Here is a 14,617-nt window from a genome sequence, read left to right on the forward strand (position 1 = left end):
TGAGCACTAAACTCCCTTTTTCCTGTCCCTCCCACCCTTCTCAGAATGGCCTGAGCTGCAAAAAGGCAGCCAGCTGCTTTTGCATGCAGATTTCTGTGAGAAAGGCAAGCTGTAAAATTTGGCTGTAGTCTGTAAGAGAAAGTGGCAAGTGGAGGAAAAACACCTGAGAACCGCTTCAGCAGGAGCTAACTTTCCATTCAGAAGTAAGCCAGGCGACTTTAAAGCCAGAGTTTATTTTATTTGATGGCGGCAACATCCTTCACACAGAAAAATGAAAGAAAAAAGCTGTCCCCAGCCGGGTGGTGGTACCTTTTGAGCAAGTTTGTTTGCCTCCTGACTCCACCTGCTGGGAAGACACCCTACTACCTGCTCTCCGCAATGTGGTGTTTGTCAGGAGCGCTGAGGTGAATCACCCACCGTGCGTTCGCTCCGGCTCCCACCCTCACTGTGGCTCTCTGGATATTTAAATATTGGGCAGCTCGGAACAGTCATAGCAGAAAAGTCCTCCCCTGCACTGCTTCATGCACAACCACTTGACGCTGTTCCGCGAGGTGGGGGGTGTTGGCTCTATTGCCCCTGGATGCCCGTGTAGCTGGGGTCTGCTTTTCTGAGGAGCCCAGAGGTGCCCAGAGGTGCCTGGAACCAGGTCTTTCTCGGCCTCTTCTTAGAGTTAGTTTAAAACGCTTACATGACTTCTGGAGCAGAACCGGGAATTTAGATGACTGCTGTCCGATGAATGCTGCGGCCACCTCTTCTTCATCCTCCCCAGCTTGGTGGACGGTAGGTAGATGGTTCATGCGAGCTGGAAGAGCATCAGAGAAGACGGGGCAGACGGGAGGACTCGGGACAGCATCCCCGGGGCGGCCAGGGGCCCCCAGCAGCCGCTCGATCCGCTGCGGGGGCAGCTCCCCACCCGCCCAGGTGCCGGATCGCAGGAGTCCCACGCTCCACGCCCTGCATTCCCCCGGCTTTCCTTTCCTAAAGATGCCAGCGATAAAACCTCAACGTCGGCTCGGGTCTGAGGACCTTCTCCTCCGAGAGCAGGAGGAAGAGGAGGAGGCGAGGTCCCCGGCCGGGCCTCTGACATGGCAGGGTCCGAGCTCCTGCGGGGCCGCGCACCCTCGCTGCGGACAGAGCCCGGCCGACGGCGCTCCCGCCGCCGCACGGGGGCAGGGACCCCGCTACACGGGGCACTCGGCCGCGCCGCTCCCCCGCGGGGACGGGGGGCGAGCGGGACGGGTCCCTGCCCCTGGGCCGGCCGTCCCTGGGCCCCCCGGTTCCTCAGGCGCCGTGTCGGGAGCGCCGCACGGCCCCGCTCCCGCCGCCCCCGCGGCTCGGCACGGCCGGCCCGCCGGCAGCAGCGGCGGGAGCCGCGGGGAGGGGGAGGCGGGGGCGGGGGAGGCGCTGCCGCCGCCGGGCGGGCTCCGGCCGCCCCGCACCGACGTCGGCGCGAAGCCCCGCCGCGCCCGGGGTGGAGCGGGGAGTGGGCGCGTCGCGGGAGAGAGGAGGCAGATGCTTCCCGAGGCGCAGCCCCGCCGGAGGGGCTCGACCCTGAGTAGCGCCTGTCCGCCCCCTCCGGGACGCGGGGACCCAGCGGGCGGGTGTCGGGGAGCGGGCAGCGCCGTGCGCCCCTCCGAGCCGTGAAGGGGCGGCCGGGCTGCTGCGGTGCGGGCACGGAGCCGCCGCGGAGGTGGCCCGAGGTGACGGGAGGCCGGGAGAGTGCCGCGCCAGCGTCGGTAGCGCTGCCACCGTAAGTCCCGGCAACTTGGCCGCCCGCCCTTCCCCAGCCGCCGGCCCCGGGAGAGCGGCCGCGGGCCGGGAGAGGCTCCTGCGAACCCGCGGGGCAGGCGGGCAGCGGGGTACCGGGGGGAACACAGCCCCTGGCTGGCGGTGCACCCAAAAATAGGGGGGGAAGAGGGGGTGGGTTGTAGGAGCTCCGGGGCGCTGCGGCGAGCCCCGGGGCAAGCGGCGAGGGACGGGCGCAGAGCGGGGACCGGGCACGGGGCATCCCGCAGCTCCCACTGCGGCTTCTGCACGGCGAGCAGGGCGCTGCCGGTACCCTACCGGCTATAGAGCAGCCGCTCTCCGCGCTGGAAGTACGGGGCTTTTAAATGACACCTGAGTCACTAGTTCGTGCTTCTCAAGCGTGTCAGATACTGTTTTCCTGTTATTTTTCATCTGCTGGACCGATATCTGTACTTACTTTGGCATTTCACACCGCAAATGTAATAAACAACATTAGTAGGTTTCAGAATATTGCCATTGATGACAGTAGATTGATGTATGAGGCTATTTACTGGATGTGTCCAAGTACAATATAATGCCTGCCAATTTTGCCTTTAAATTGCTATATTGATTTCATTCTTGTGGGGTTTTTTTGACAAGGTTAATGTAGTTGACAATTCGCAAGGGAAAGAGAAAAACTTCTGGTTTATTTTAGTTACAGAATGGCAATTGTAGCTGAAATGATGAATGAAAAAATCATTCATAAAAAGAGTAAATAGAAAGATGTGTATCCTAAGACCTCTCTAAGTCAATATTGTCAATATCTAACAGATGTCTTCCTGCCAAGCTTTTGCATACACTGGCAACCCTTGAACTTCTTAAAGGTAATGCAGTGTGTGATATTCCTCTCAGCACTGTGCACTTTAGAGTTAAGTAGTCTGATTAGAGGGAGTTTAGAATGAATTAAAAAAGACATCACAATATAATGCCTTTGCTTTTTCCTAGGCACTGAATGAAATCAAGATCTTGCTTCTGCTCCTTTTCCCCTTCAGTGGTTGAAGGATGATGTTGTGGGGGGAACTCTTGTGTTTGATCAGTGAAAGGGGCCCTGTGCTGCTTTAGGGCTGAGTGCATCAGGGCTGACCAGGATGACATTTCTTTGCTACCAACAGCTTAAACTGCAGGTGGTGTTGAGCTGAAGAGGGAATGTAATTCACCTCTCAGAATCCTAGGCATAATTGTCAAGTAGATAAATACAGGAGAGCTAATACTTCATTGTAATTTCTTCAGACATATAACCTTTGCTGGTAGGCAACTTTTGCTAAGCTACCACTCTGATGCTTACTATAGCTGTCATATGCTAGCTGATATGAAGTAGTTCTGAATGAACTAAAATACTGTGTTCTAATGGCATGCATTAGAGTATGCAAACTTTATCAATCTTGGGTAGATGTTGGTCCTGTTAAGATCAGTGGCAAAATCCCAATTAACCCCTCCAAAGGGCAGGTTTTGCCATTGGTCTTCATTATCATTTATAGTGAGTGCCAGCCGAATTTAGTTAGAAATTCAAGTGGCAATGTTTATATCTGGCTGGTGATGGCACTTCAAACAGCTCTACATAGTACTGCTTTAGAATCATGGATAAGAGCCACACAGGTCTTAATTCTTGTTTAAAACAAGCTATATAGACTAAACTGCATTGTTCTTCCAAGTGGAGTAGGCAGTTCTGATTTGTCTTACACTCAAATTTTGTTTCATCAGACTCATCCACTTTTTCATAAAAAGGTTGGATTGCTGTTTGCATATGCACCATATTTTAACCAAGGTATTCAAACAACACGGGGGGGAATATTTTCTGAAAATTTTGTTTGTGGCAAAGAAGTTTACAAGAAAACTGCTAAATATCGGAATTACTATAAAAATATCAGCAAGCAACTGAGCCATGTTACAGTTTAGTTCTCTGCAGTTCATAAGCTTTGTTGAGAGATGAATGAACAGAAGCATATTTTCTAAAAACCTTAATGAAATATTAATGAATATGTTTACAAGGATTAACTTCATAAACTGACAGAATTCTAGTTTAGGAAACTTTTTCTTTGCATGTCTACAGCTGAGTGATTTTGAAAAGCATCTGTAAAAGTTGAAAATATTCATTAATGGTGAAAATAATGTTCTACAGAGGTTTTGATGATTTTTTTTTATTCCAGCTCTCTTCTAAATCTTGATCAAAAGGATAAGTTCTATAATCTAGCCATTTAATTTTAAATCTGTGTCTGTGGACCTATAAGAAGCTACATGCAAGTCCTGTTACATAATAATAGTGGCGTGACCAGCACAGCTGCCAGTAATTCCTACTAGTTTTGTATTAGTGAAAGTGGAGGAAGAGAGAGCATATCATGATTCAAAGTTCTTGAAAAATCATTAAAGAGAAAAAAAGACTTCTATGCTTGTTTTTTGTTTGGTTTTTTTTATGCATGCAAATAGAAGTTTTGGGAAAATAAGCAACTAAATAATTGATCTATACTTGACTAAAAGTTATGCTAGCAAATACGATGAAATTCGGTTTTGAAAGTTGTAGTGATAGATACTACATATAAACTGGTAAACTCAGTTTTGTTTTATTTCTGGTAAAAAATATTTGAGTCCTAACTGTTGTCATTCGTCAGTATTGAAATGCCAGCACAGATCTTACCTGGGCTTTTCAGGAGTGATTCTGTTATGTGCTGAGCACTTTTGACCATTGTTTGTGTTAGAGTGGTGTCCAGTCAGCTCCCTACCTAGAACTACACACAGAGTTAAATTCGCTCTCTTGAAAAATTTGTAGCGTAAATAGCCAAGAAGGTCTAAGACATCCAGCCAAGGGCCAGATGATGATCTTGGTCTGAAACATGAACACTCTGTACATGAGTGTACATGTACACTCTGAACAAGGGTGGACTGAGCACCTTTTAAGAGGATTAAATGTTAATTTGTTCTTTGATAAAGGTACCAATAAATGACCAATACCTTAAAGTTGTATGTTATTTCCACTGATCTTATTTTCTTCAGTATCAATCTCTAATTTAGCAGCATTGACCTTCAGAACAGCATATAATTACACATTGTTTTATACTGGTTTTTGCTCTTATACCCACTTTCCATTTGACATTGCTTTTAGTCAGTTCAATGGAGTGAATTTCTAAGTAACTTAAATGAAAAGACTGAATTCCTCACATGAAGAACTACCTAAGATAACCATAGCAGAGGAAATTGTTCACATCTCACTTAAGAAGGGGCACTACTACCAGTGTTGGTCTTGGTAATCACCTAGAAGTTACAACTGGAAAATCCAAGTTTCCTAAATGTAGTTACAGCCATTTCAGATGAACACCTTCTAAATCAAGGTAGCATCCACAGATACCACAGGAATCTTCAGGCTATCTTCTGGACATACCAAGGGTATGGTCTTGCCTTACCAGTGAGCCTGTGAGCCATTCAGTTGGCTCCATGCTTTTGAGGTGACTCTCAGTTCAGGAGCATGGGAATGACCTGGGGATGGTAGTTGCCCTGTGGCAGTGAGCTCCTTTTGACTCTTTGTGCTGCTTCCTATGGATGTATGCAAAGGCTTACCACTTACCACAAGGAAGTACAAGAAATTTGGGTGTTCAGCCATAAGGAGAAAGTGTAGTCATTGGTCATAACTGGTAGGGAATAGTGCTGCAAACAAGAGTATGTAAAAAGCACATCAGAGGTATGCTGCTGTCTGTTTTCCTATGGTTCCCAAAATGCCTTCTGAATTAGGGTCATATGGTAGACAGGAGAACTAGAATTGGTTTTAGCAACTTACATACTGAAGTGTAGTCCTGAGAGGTGGCTTTCTACAAGGATCAGATCAACCTGTGCACCAGAGACTCAGGAAATGTGGGGAGGAAGGCTCCTGTGTCCAGGAGATGGACGGACAGTGCAGTACTCATTTTCTTACCTGTAGATATTGTGCACAAAACCAACTGAAAAATGCAGTTCATGTCAGTGCATCTTATCTACTACACCTCAACACAATGGACATACTCCTTTTTCCATTTACCATGTGGGGTTCAGGAAAGGGGGCATGGTGTGGAATCTGGACCCTGGCTTTTTTATCATCCTATCATTTTTATAATTTATAATGTAGAAGACCTGACACAGATTTGGCAGAATGGCTCTTAGGAGTGTTTGTTGAAATACGCACGCATTTCAGTTTAATGTGTCACATTTCAGTGTTGCAGATTCATGTGACACTGTTTAGGAAATAATTTCTTGCTTGGTCATATCCAGCAGTGTATATAAGAACCAAATCACTTTGCCTGTGGTTTTTGATGAATAATGTTAACTATTACTGAGAGTTAGATGAATAATACATTCAATAAATTCAAATATATAAGCAGTATTTTTAAATCTATGGTTTCACTGCATTTTATTCACGACGGTTCTAATGGTATGTACTTTCAAGGAGTGTTAAGATATGATGTAAAGTTGTTGGTGGCTTTGACATGTTTCTTTTGTGATGTCCTCGTTACCTTGGAGTAAAGCAGGGGTTGTAAAATTGTTATTATTCACAAGGAGGTGTTTGAAATGCCTTTTTTTTCCTGGGTGGTCTACAAAGCACTTAACTGCTCTTCAGCAATAAGAAAAAAAAATATTTTCATTCTGGTTATTTCTTCTAGAAATTGAACAGTCTGTAGGTAATGCCAAGTGAGTTTGGAGGCATATTTTGAGGATTTTTGAGTCAAGAATGACATGAATTGTGCCATGTCTTCAGAGTTGTCTTCTCAGAATTAAGCTGACAATTAAAAATATCTTTTTAAAATACATTAAATGCCTCTGAAAACACAGTATTGCCATTACAAAGATGTCAAAGCATCATGATTAAGACTGTGCTGAGATATACTTGTAAAAGAAAAACAAACTAAACTTCTACTTTACCTTTTATTAATGACTGGAATGAGACTCTGCATTTGGCACAGTGTCTCTTCAAAGGTCAACTACATTTTGTACTTGTGACTTTTAATAATGAAAGATTTATGTACTTTTCAGTGCTTGATGGAAGAAAGAGAAAGGTAACCAAACTCTGAATAAATTCATAGAGTGAATTAGCCACTTCTGTTTCTCTCAGGCAGCACTGGGGCATTATCTAACATCGGAAAGCTCAAGTGACTGTAGCATCTAAGCTATGATGTATGCAGATGAAAGACTTTTTTTAGTCTTGATTATCTGCTGTTATCAGCAATGAGTGTTAACTGCTTAGAAAAATCACAGGTAGCTCTTCAGTTGTATTTTATTTGTATCTTGATCTTTCCTACAAGTTTTGTGCGGCAGAGCAGTTATCTGTAGCAAATGTAGCTATGATGATTTAAGTGAATCATAGAATACCAGGTTGGAGAGAATCTCAACATGAGCTGGCCAGGTGCACTCCCAGCCCAGAAAATGAGACATGTCCTGGGCTGCACAGAAAGCAGCATGACTGGCAGGTCAAGGGAGGTGATTCTCCCACTCTGTTCTGCTCTGGTGAGGCCCCACCTGCAGTGCTGCATCCTGCTCTGGGACCACCAACGTAAGAAGGATGTGAACCTCTGGAGCAGTTCTGGAGGAGGGAGGTGAAGTTGATCAGAGGGCTGGAACACCTCTGCTGTGAAAGACAGACTCAGAGAGTTGGGGCTGTTCAGCCTGGAGAAGAGAAAGCTCCAGGAAGATCTTATAGCAGCCCTCCAGTACTTAAAATGGGTTGACAAAAGGGCTGGAGAGTGACATTTTACAAGGGTGTGTAGTGATAGGACAAAGGGGAAGGGCTTTAAACTGAAAGAGGGCAGATTTAGGTTGCATAACAGGAGAAAACCTTCAGATAAGAGTGGTGAGACAGTAGAATAGGTTTCCCAGTGAAGTTCTGGATGCCGCATACTTGGAATTGTTCAAGGCCAAGCTGTGTGTGGCTTGTCATCTGTGAAGAAGCAACATGAGTCCTCAAAATGATTTCTCTGTTTAAATTTACTGCCATTATGGTTCAGTGCCAAACTTAACAAAACTTTTGTTTTTCAGAACAAAATCTCTTTATGTTTTACTTTATTTTGCACAAGCTACATTCTTTTGAGCAGACCTATCAGCATGTGATTTTCTTCAACTTTCTATGATATCTGTCCCTGTTCACAGTTCACACAACCTTAGTGACCTGTAGCCTTAGTCTGTAGCTTGTGTTCTATAGTCTTAGTTACCTGCACTGTGCAGGTGCTTCATCACTAGGCCCCTCTCTTGCTCTGCACTTCCTTTTCATTGTTGAAACATGATGGTATAATTTGCCATATGCCAGCTAACAAGCAGATGGTAAGCATCTCTTAATGGATAAGTATGATTCCTCATGGAAGAGGTGTGAATGCTGTCCCATAAAGTTACAGCTCTTTTTATGTTATGGGCTGTCATCATCCATTGTAGTAAAATGAACACAAAAGATATTAGATGATCATTACATTGCCATGATAATCCCTCTCCAGGATATACAAGCTCCCTAAACAGGGTGAGCATTTCATACTGTTAAATATGCTTTGTGCAATCTCATCCAGCCTTAAATATCGAAGTACAGGAGAGAGAGGGTGCTCACACCTTCTCTACTTAGATTGTTCAGAGAAACTTTCTGAAGTTTCTTGGATTTGGTAAAAAAAGGTGTCTACGATTGATGACTGTCCTCTTGTGACTATCAGTTGGATCCCTCTGGGTAAGAACTCCTTTTGTTCTCACCAGCCAATCCACCTTCTAATGGGATCTTCATTTTCTTTTGTCTTCAAAACAATACAGAAAGGGAACTGTAGGTTTACTGCTGCTGTCCTCAGTTGTGCTGTTGCTGCAGGGCTGGAAACACTGGACTGAAGGGATGGGTAAGGAAGGGACGCAGAAATTGCATCAAATAACACAAAATTTAAACAGTGAAATGTTCTGGAAGAAAGGGAAAACAGAATAAAGAGGTGTTTTGAATGCTGTATGCACCTGAGCATTTAGTGGTTCAGATGAACTGGGAAGTTATGCCACAAAGTGCCTGTCTTCCATGTACCTATATTGTAGCAGAGGAAATTCCATTTACATTTCAAAGGGCAGCTTAGAGAATCTCTGGTTAATCTTTCGCTTTGCTTCAGGGTGTTTAAGATTTTGAGGAACTGATAGAGTAACCTATAGACAGGTGATCACGGGCTCCTTACTGTGCAGAATTGTTGTGTTTGGAGTTTAGCAAGTCCTTTAAGCCCTGGTCTTGATTAAAACTCCGTGATAGGGAACAAATGGTGTGAATGGAGATTTCCTTTAAGGTTTTTAGGACCATTTCCACTACTACAGACTGCTGAAGGGTCTGAATCTTTCAAGACTTTGAGGTCTTTTGTGTTAGAATACAATGTTTTCTTCTGTGTTCAAATGTTGCCAAGTACATCTTGGGTTGAAGAAGGATCAAGTAATAAATAATAATCATTGTTACCATATGTTCTCACAGATAAAGCAGACCCAGTATTTTCTTGTCAGCTGTTTTTCCTTGCATTTTTTGTTTTTATTGTCTCAGGGTATTTGATAGTGTATACTTCCTAAAGACTGGAGTAATTTCAGAACTGAAAAGACAACAAGTATGTGTGGATTTATAAGTGTTTTAATGCCTGCTGACTTTATTGGCAATCAGATCTGAAATGTTTTGGAAGAAAAGTGTTTATCCCATGACATGCCTGAAGTAATCAGGGGTCATTACTGGAGGAATCAGTAGGTAGTCACCAAATAAATTTATCACTTCTTTTTCATCTGTTGTTCAGATTTACATGCAGAATAATAATCCAAGCCCACTCCAGCATTTTGTCATTGTTGTAGCTGTTTGAGAACAGAAATTTCACAAATCTTTGTATTTAAACTAGCAGCCCCCCCTTTAATAAGATGAAAAGAAGTGGGGTGTAGTGGCCTATAGAGTGTGAGAAATGAGTGTGATTAAACCAGAAGGAGATATGTATGCACTGTATGCAGAAAGGGTCCTGAGGAACCTCAAATATTAACTGACAGTATCTCCATTTCCTTGTGAAATATGGGCACAGTGCTTTATTAGTATCAAAGCCTATAATTTATCTACTTATTTACATAACTTGCAACATATGGTCAATGTATTATTTACTGTACGGTGGATCATCAAATGTTACAGACATATCACATACCACATCAAAGAACATGTTTGATGAGAGGTTTCTTGAAGTGACGAATTATAATTTTCAACTGATGTGTAATTTCACATGGTGAAATCACACAGGTTTAATATTTAAAGAAAGTTAGTTATGCCAATTACTTCAGTGTAGAATTTAAAGAAGTCTAAGAACTAATTTTACTGTTGAAAATTTTCAAATTTTTTTAAGGGAAAATGAAACATATAAATTAATTGCAGGATTTTTAAAATAAAATATTGGGTTTACTTTCATTATAAAAATACTTTTGCAAGTGATGAAAATTTCAGTTATGTATAACATTTTTTATATTTAAATACCATTTCAGTTTTTTAAGTTTCACTAATATAGTAAGAGTCTTGAACTCAGCAGCGGACGTTGTTTGGATGGACAAGGATGCAACAGACTGGAGGAGGTACTGGGAGAGAAAACAACCCTGTTCACAGTGCATACTTATTTTAAAAAAGAAAAAAACCCAGCTTCTCTATCTTCAGTCTGTTGGATTTATTTTGAAGGTTTTAGCCAGATTATTTTCATGATCTCTGAAGATCTCCTCCTGTGCGTGATATATTGCTTTGCTTACGTTCCCTAATTCTGGTCGCTCTTTTTGCCTGAGAAGTTCTTGTGCTACCATGCGGTGGCAAATGGACTTGGCAGTAGATGGCTTCTGAGTCAAGACTGAACCTTCTACATCTGTGTAAGAACACACCCACACATGTACAGCCCTGATCTTCTAGTCACCGTTTTGAGGTGGGATAAACCAGTTTGTGCTGCCTGAGAGAGAGCTGAGAGAACACACCTAAAGCAGAAAAGAAGAGTATAAACAGTATGGAAAAACGGAAATTTCATACATGGAAGAGGGATACTGGATTAGGGATAGAAGTTAGTACTGAGGACCTGTAAAGTGTGGAGTTTGGGGCAGGAGTCATTTGAGAAGGACGAGCTTGTACAACACATTAGGTGCTGAGGAAGACACTGATATTTAAATGCCACTGACATTTCAGAAGAAGGCATTGAGAGTCTAGACGGCGTAGGAACTTGCAGGGCATCAGAACATTGGCAGGAAGATGCATTGGAAGAGACAGAATTACCTCTCCCCTTCCCCACTAAATATACTGGAGTCATGAAGCCAGGAAAATGAGAGCTTTAAGAAGGGGAAAGAGATTCAAACTGCAGTGGCAGAAAGCTTGGAAGGAACTAGGTCTGGCTAGGAATTGTAAATGATACTGAAAGAATGGAGAGTGGAAGTAGGTGAGAAGAAACAGCTAATGTCTAGGAAGAGACAAGAGTACAACTGATAAAAGCTCATAAAGGAGAAGCTCAGAGTAGAAAGAGGTATACCCTTGACAATGTACCAGTCATACATGACCTGCCAGAGTCTCACCCATATTCTGCTGTCAGCACACATCTGTGAAGATTTTTGGTGAAGAATTTTTGCAGCAGTTTAAAGGCTCTAGTCTCTTACGTGAGCTGTTTTTACCATGTGTAGTTAAAACACTGGTGTAATGATCTTAAGATGGTGGCATTCATTCTTCACGGGTTTATCGTGTCAGGCTTCAGTGGGTAGGGTACAGCAGCTATCTGGAAAGTTAATTGATTTTAGCAACTCTTTGTAGTTCAGCGAATTCAGTGTGTGAGCAGGACTTGCAGACTGTAAGCCATGTACCAGTCTTTATGGTAGCAATATAATCCAAGCTCACAGACAGAAACTGGAGAAAAATTTATATTCCTCACACAGAAGCTAGAAGTGTAGACCTTTTGAAAGAAGAAAGCTTCATTTAATGCACAGGTTTGGTTGACGGAATCTTCTTTTTTACTGAACTTCAGGCAAAGAATGAGGAAGATCCTGCTTCTCATATTATTTTTTACAGAGAGATGAGAAAATTTGTAGATGTCTATAAGGCAAAAGTTTTGAAGCTGGCAGAAGAAATGTGGATATACAGTTGGAGCAATTTGAAGTATATGGTTTCAGAGGGAGAAATTCTCTGTTGAGCAAAGAAATCTTAGGAAAGCTGAATGCCTGCTGAGTCCTTTGGTGTGAGTGAATCAACCAGCTGAAACTGATTACAAAAATTTTGCTGAGGAGAATTAAGAATTAAATAAAAGTATGTATGTTAGTAGAAGAGACTTGACCATCCTAGAATACCACTAGAATGGTTAGAGCATAAAAGATACAGATCAGATGAGGGGACATTTCAGTAACGGTGATGACATGTAGATGATGATATGTGGGTCAGCTGTCATTTGTGTGCAGAGTCCCAGAGAGAAGCATCAACCAAAGTTCACGTTAGAAGCACAGTCCAGAGCCACAAACCCAGCAAGTTACCAGTGAGTATGGGAGTATCATAAAGTGAAAAATGAAAAGCAGGTGTTTAAGAATACGTGTGCTAAATACTGCAATGCAAACTGAGGAGATCAAAGGTGAAAAGTGTGCAGCTGAAGAATGTTGCTGGGGAAAGCAGCCAGCAGAAATGTTGCTGTTAAAAAAAGGAGATTTTTAGTGGTGAGACATACATCTTTTCAAATAAGTTAAGAAAAAATAGCCATAAAAATGAGCATCAACACTGGGGGCAAGTTTTGGGACTGACTTCAGGAAAAATTGAATCTGCAGCATAAAACATAGGTAGTAGTATACAAGAACATTTATTCTATGCAGATAAAAGTCTAAAGATACAAGAAAACATCCAGATATCTCTATAAGAGATACTCTGGCAGAAATAATTTTGCATAGAAAGGTTAGTTACACATAAAATTTGATAAATACATTAAAAAGCAGTAAAACCTGGAAAGGATGTTTGGCCTGGCAGGCCCATGTAATTGATTATGAGCGTGTTTGAAAACAGAGAATGTCAACTGCTTGCTGCAGAATCTACCTAGGAGGCGGTACCAGAAGTGCACTGCTCTGTGATTGCTATTTCCACTGCGAGCCCCTTGGCAATAAAGATGTTAATTAGAAAGTGAAGAAGCCATGGGAAAGGGTGCACTTGATGAAGGCAGTAGAGAAGAAAAATGATAGGGTATTCCATGTATGCGTAGATATTAAAGATCTTTAAGGCGATGAATCAAGAACAAATCAACACAAGAACAATCATGCAATGAGACAGGAACAAAACAACCCACTCATGCTAAATGTCATCACTTCCAGGCCCTCTCTAACAACCAAATTCATTATGTTAGATGCACAGTTTGATACTGGAAAGTCTGATAGGACAAGAAGAGCAGCTAATTAGTGCTTTCCAACACTTTATCCAGAAGGCAGTGTTTCAGAAAATCTGCTGGTAAATTGTCTGCACATCATATATCGAAGAAGAAAGGTCTTGGAATAGCAGAATGTCTCACACTCTTACCAGAGTGAATGCCACTAAAATCCAATAGTGTTAATCACATGATACTGGGGACATTTCGAAGTCACAGTCAGATCCAAACCATTAGCAAGCAGATGAGTGGTAACAGTAGAGCACTGGAATGGATTGCCCAGAGAAGCTGTGGAATTCTCCTCCTTGTGAAGATTCAAACTAACCTGGATATGACCCTGAATAATCAGATCTAACTTTGAAGTTAACCCTACTTTGAGCAGGGGGCTTACTAGCTTATCTGAGGTCTTTTAGAGACTATTTTATTCTATGACTCAGGGAATTACAGTGGCCTTGAAAGGAGGCATCCAGGCATATCCAAAAATGGAAGAAAGGAAAACAGCTGAAAGCACTGATCTCTCCAAAGGAAATTAAACTTGGAGTAGGGTAAGCAACTCACCTGCTAAGTAGCAGAAATTATGTCATCTCTGTAAGAAATTGAAGGAGGAACAGAATTCTATGTACAATTCAAAAATGGCCTAGGAAATTTAGAAAACAGATGCGGTTTACCTTGAAATAAAAGGCTACATTCCATGGGAAAATACCTCTACAGGATGTGCTGCATGAGCTGTGGACTTTGCAATAGTGATGTACATTTATGCAACATTTACAGAAGCACAATTCAATTAGCTGTCTTTTAAATGTTTTTCCTTACCTGTGTTAGATATTGCTTCCTCATCCTTCATGTGCATGATATTTTGAGCTACTGAAAGCAGGTAGTAAGTTTTAGAAGTCTTTTATTAAGGAAAAAATGCCAAACCATCAATGCAACATTGCCTCCTCATCTGTGGAATCATGATAATGCTACCTCTCACTAAACAGAAGTAGTTTGGAGGTTAATTATTAGTCAGTGAAGCATTTATACTTCAGAAATGAGCACCAAAGAAAAGCCATGTATAGAAATTAATAAATCTGTTTACCATGAAAGGATTTATGTATGTACAGTAAATGAAATCCAGTGACTACCTGTGATAAAGTATTGAATCACTTTTCTTTAGGTGGGCACTGTTCATCCTTAAAAACCCAGGGAAGAAGGATTCCAAGGGCAAGAAGTGTGAGAACTAGCATTTAAAACCGTGGTTAACTATTCCCAAAAAGGCTAAATAAGGGTTATGCAAATGGTTTATAACTTTGGAGTTACCTTTATAATCTGGGGAGGCTTTTATTATGACTGTATTATATTAATTGGTTTTATGAATTTAATTCCAATAAAAACACCTTATATGACATATGGGCACCAATGATTTGCAAATACCTGAAGTGTTACAGGCATGTACCATGTTTTTCTTTAGAAGATCTTTTAACATAATTGAATTCAGAGTCTTTGGTAAAAATTTCGTCCATTAGTAAAAGCGA

The 14,617-nt window shown here is 42.3% G+C and overlaps 1 protein-coding gene across 2 annotated transcripts in view; it reads left to right on the plus strand.

The window, feature by feature from the left end:
- The first annotated feature begins 409 nt into the window (after positions 1-409).
- The window catches only part of CALCR (calcitonin receptor), a 157,288-nt gene continuing 143,080 nt past the window's right edge, over positions 410-14,617 (plus strand). The window contains exon 1 of one of the 2 annotated variants that reach the window (XM_086857367.1): positions 410-780. In XM_086857367.1, coding sequence (XP_086713493.1) covers positions 737-780 — 44 coding nt within the window. In that variant the 5' untranslated portion in view covers positions 410-736. Of the gene's footprint in view, positions 781-1,461; positions 1,751-14,617 lie in introns of those variants that run through there. The other variant, XM_086857375.1, reaches the window with a different exon arrangement.

This window comes from Cyanistes caeruleus, chromosome 1, assembly GCF_971803275.1.
Source record: "Cyanistes caeruleus chromosome 1, bCyaCae1.hap1.1, whole genome shotgun sequence".
Classification (NCBI taxonomy): domain Eukaryota; kingdom Metazoa; phylum Chordata; class Aves; order Passeriformes; family Paridae; genus Cyanistes; species Cyanistes caeruleus.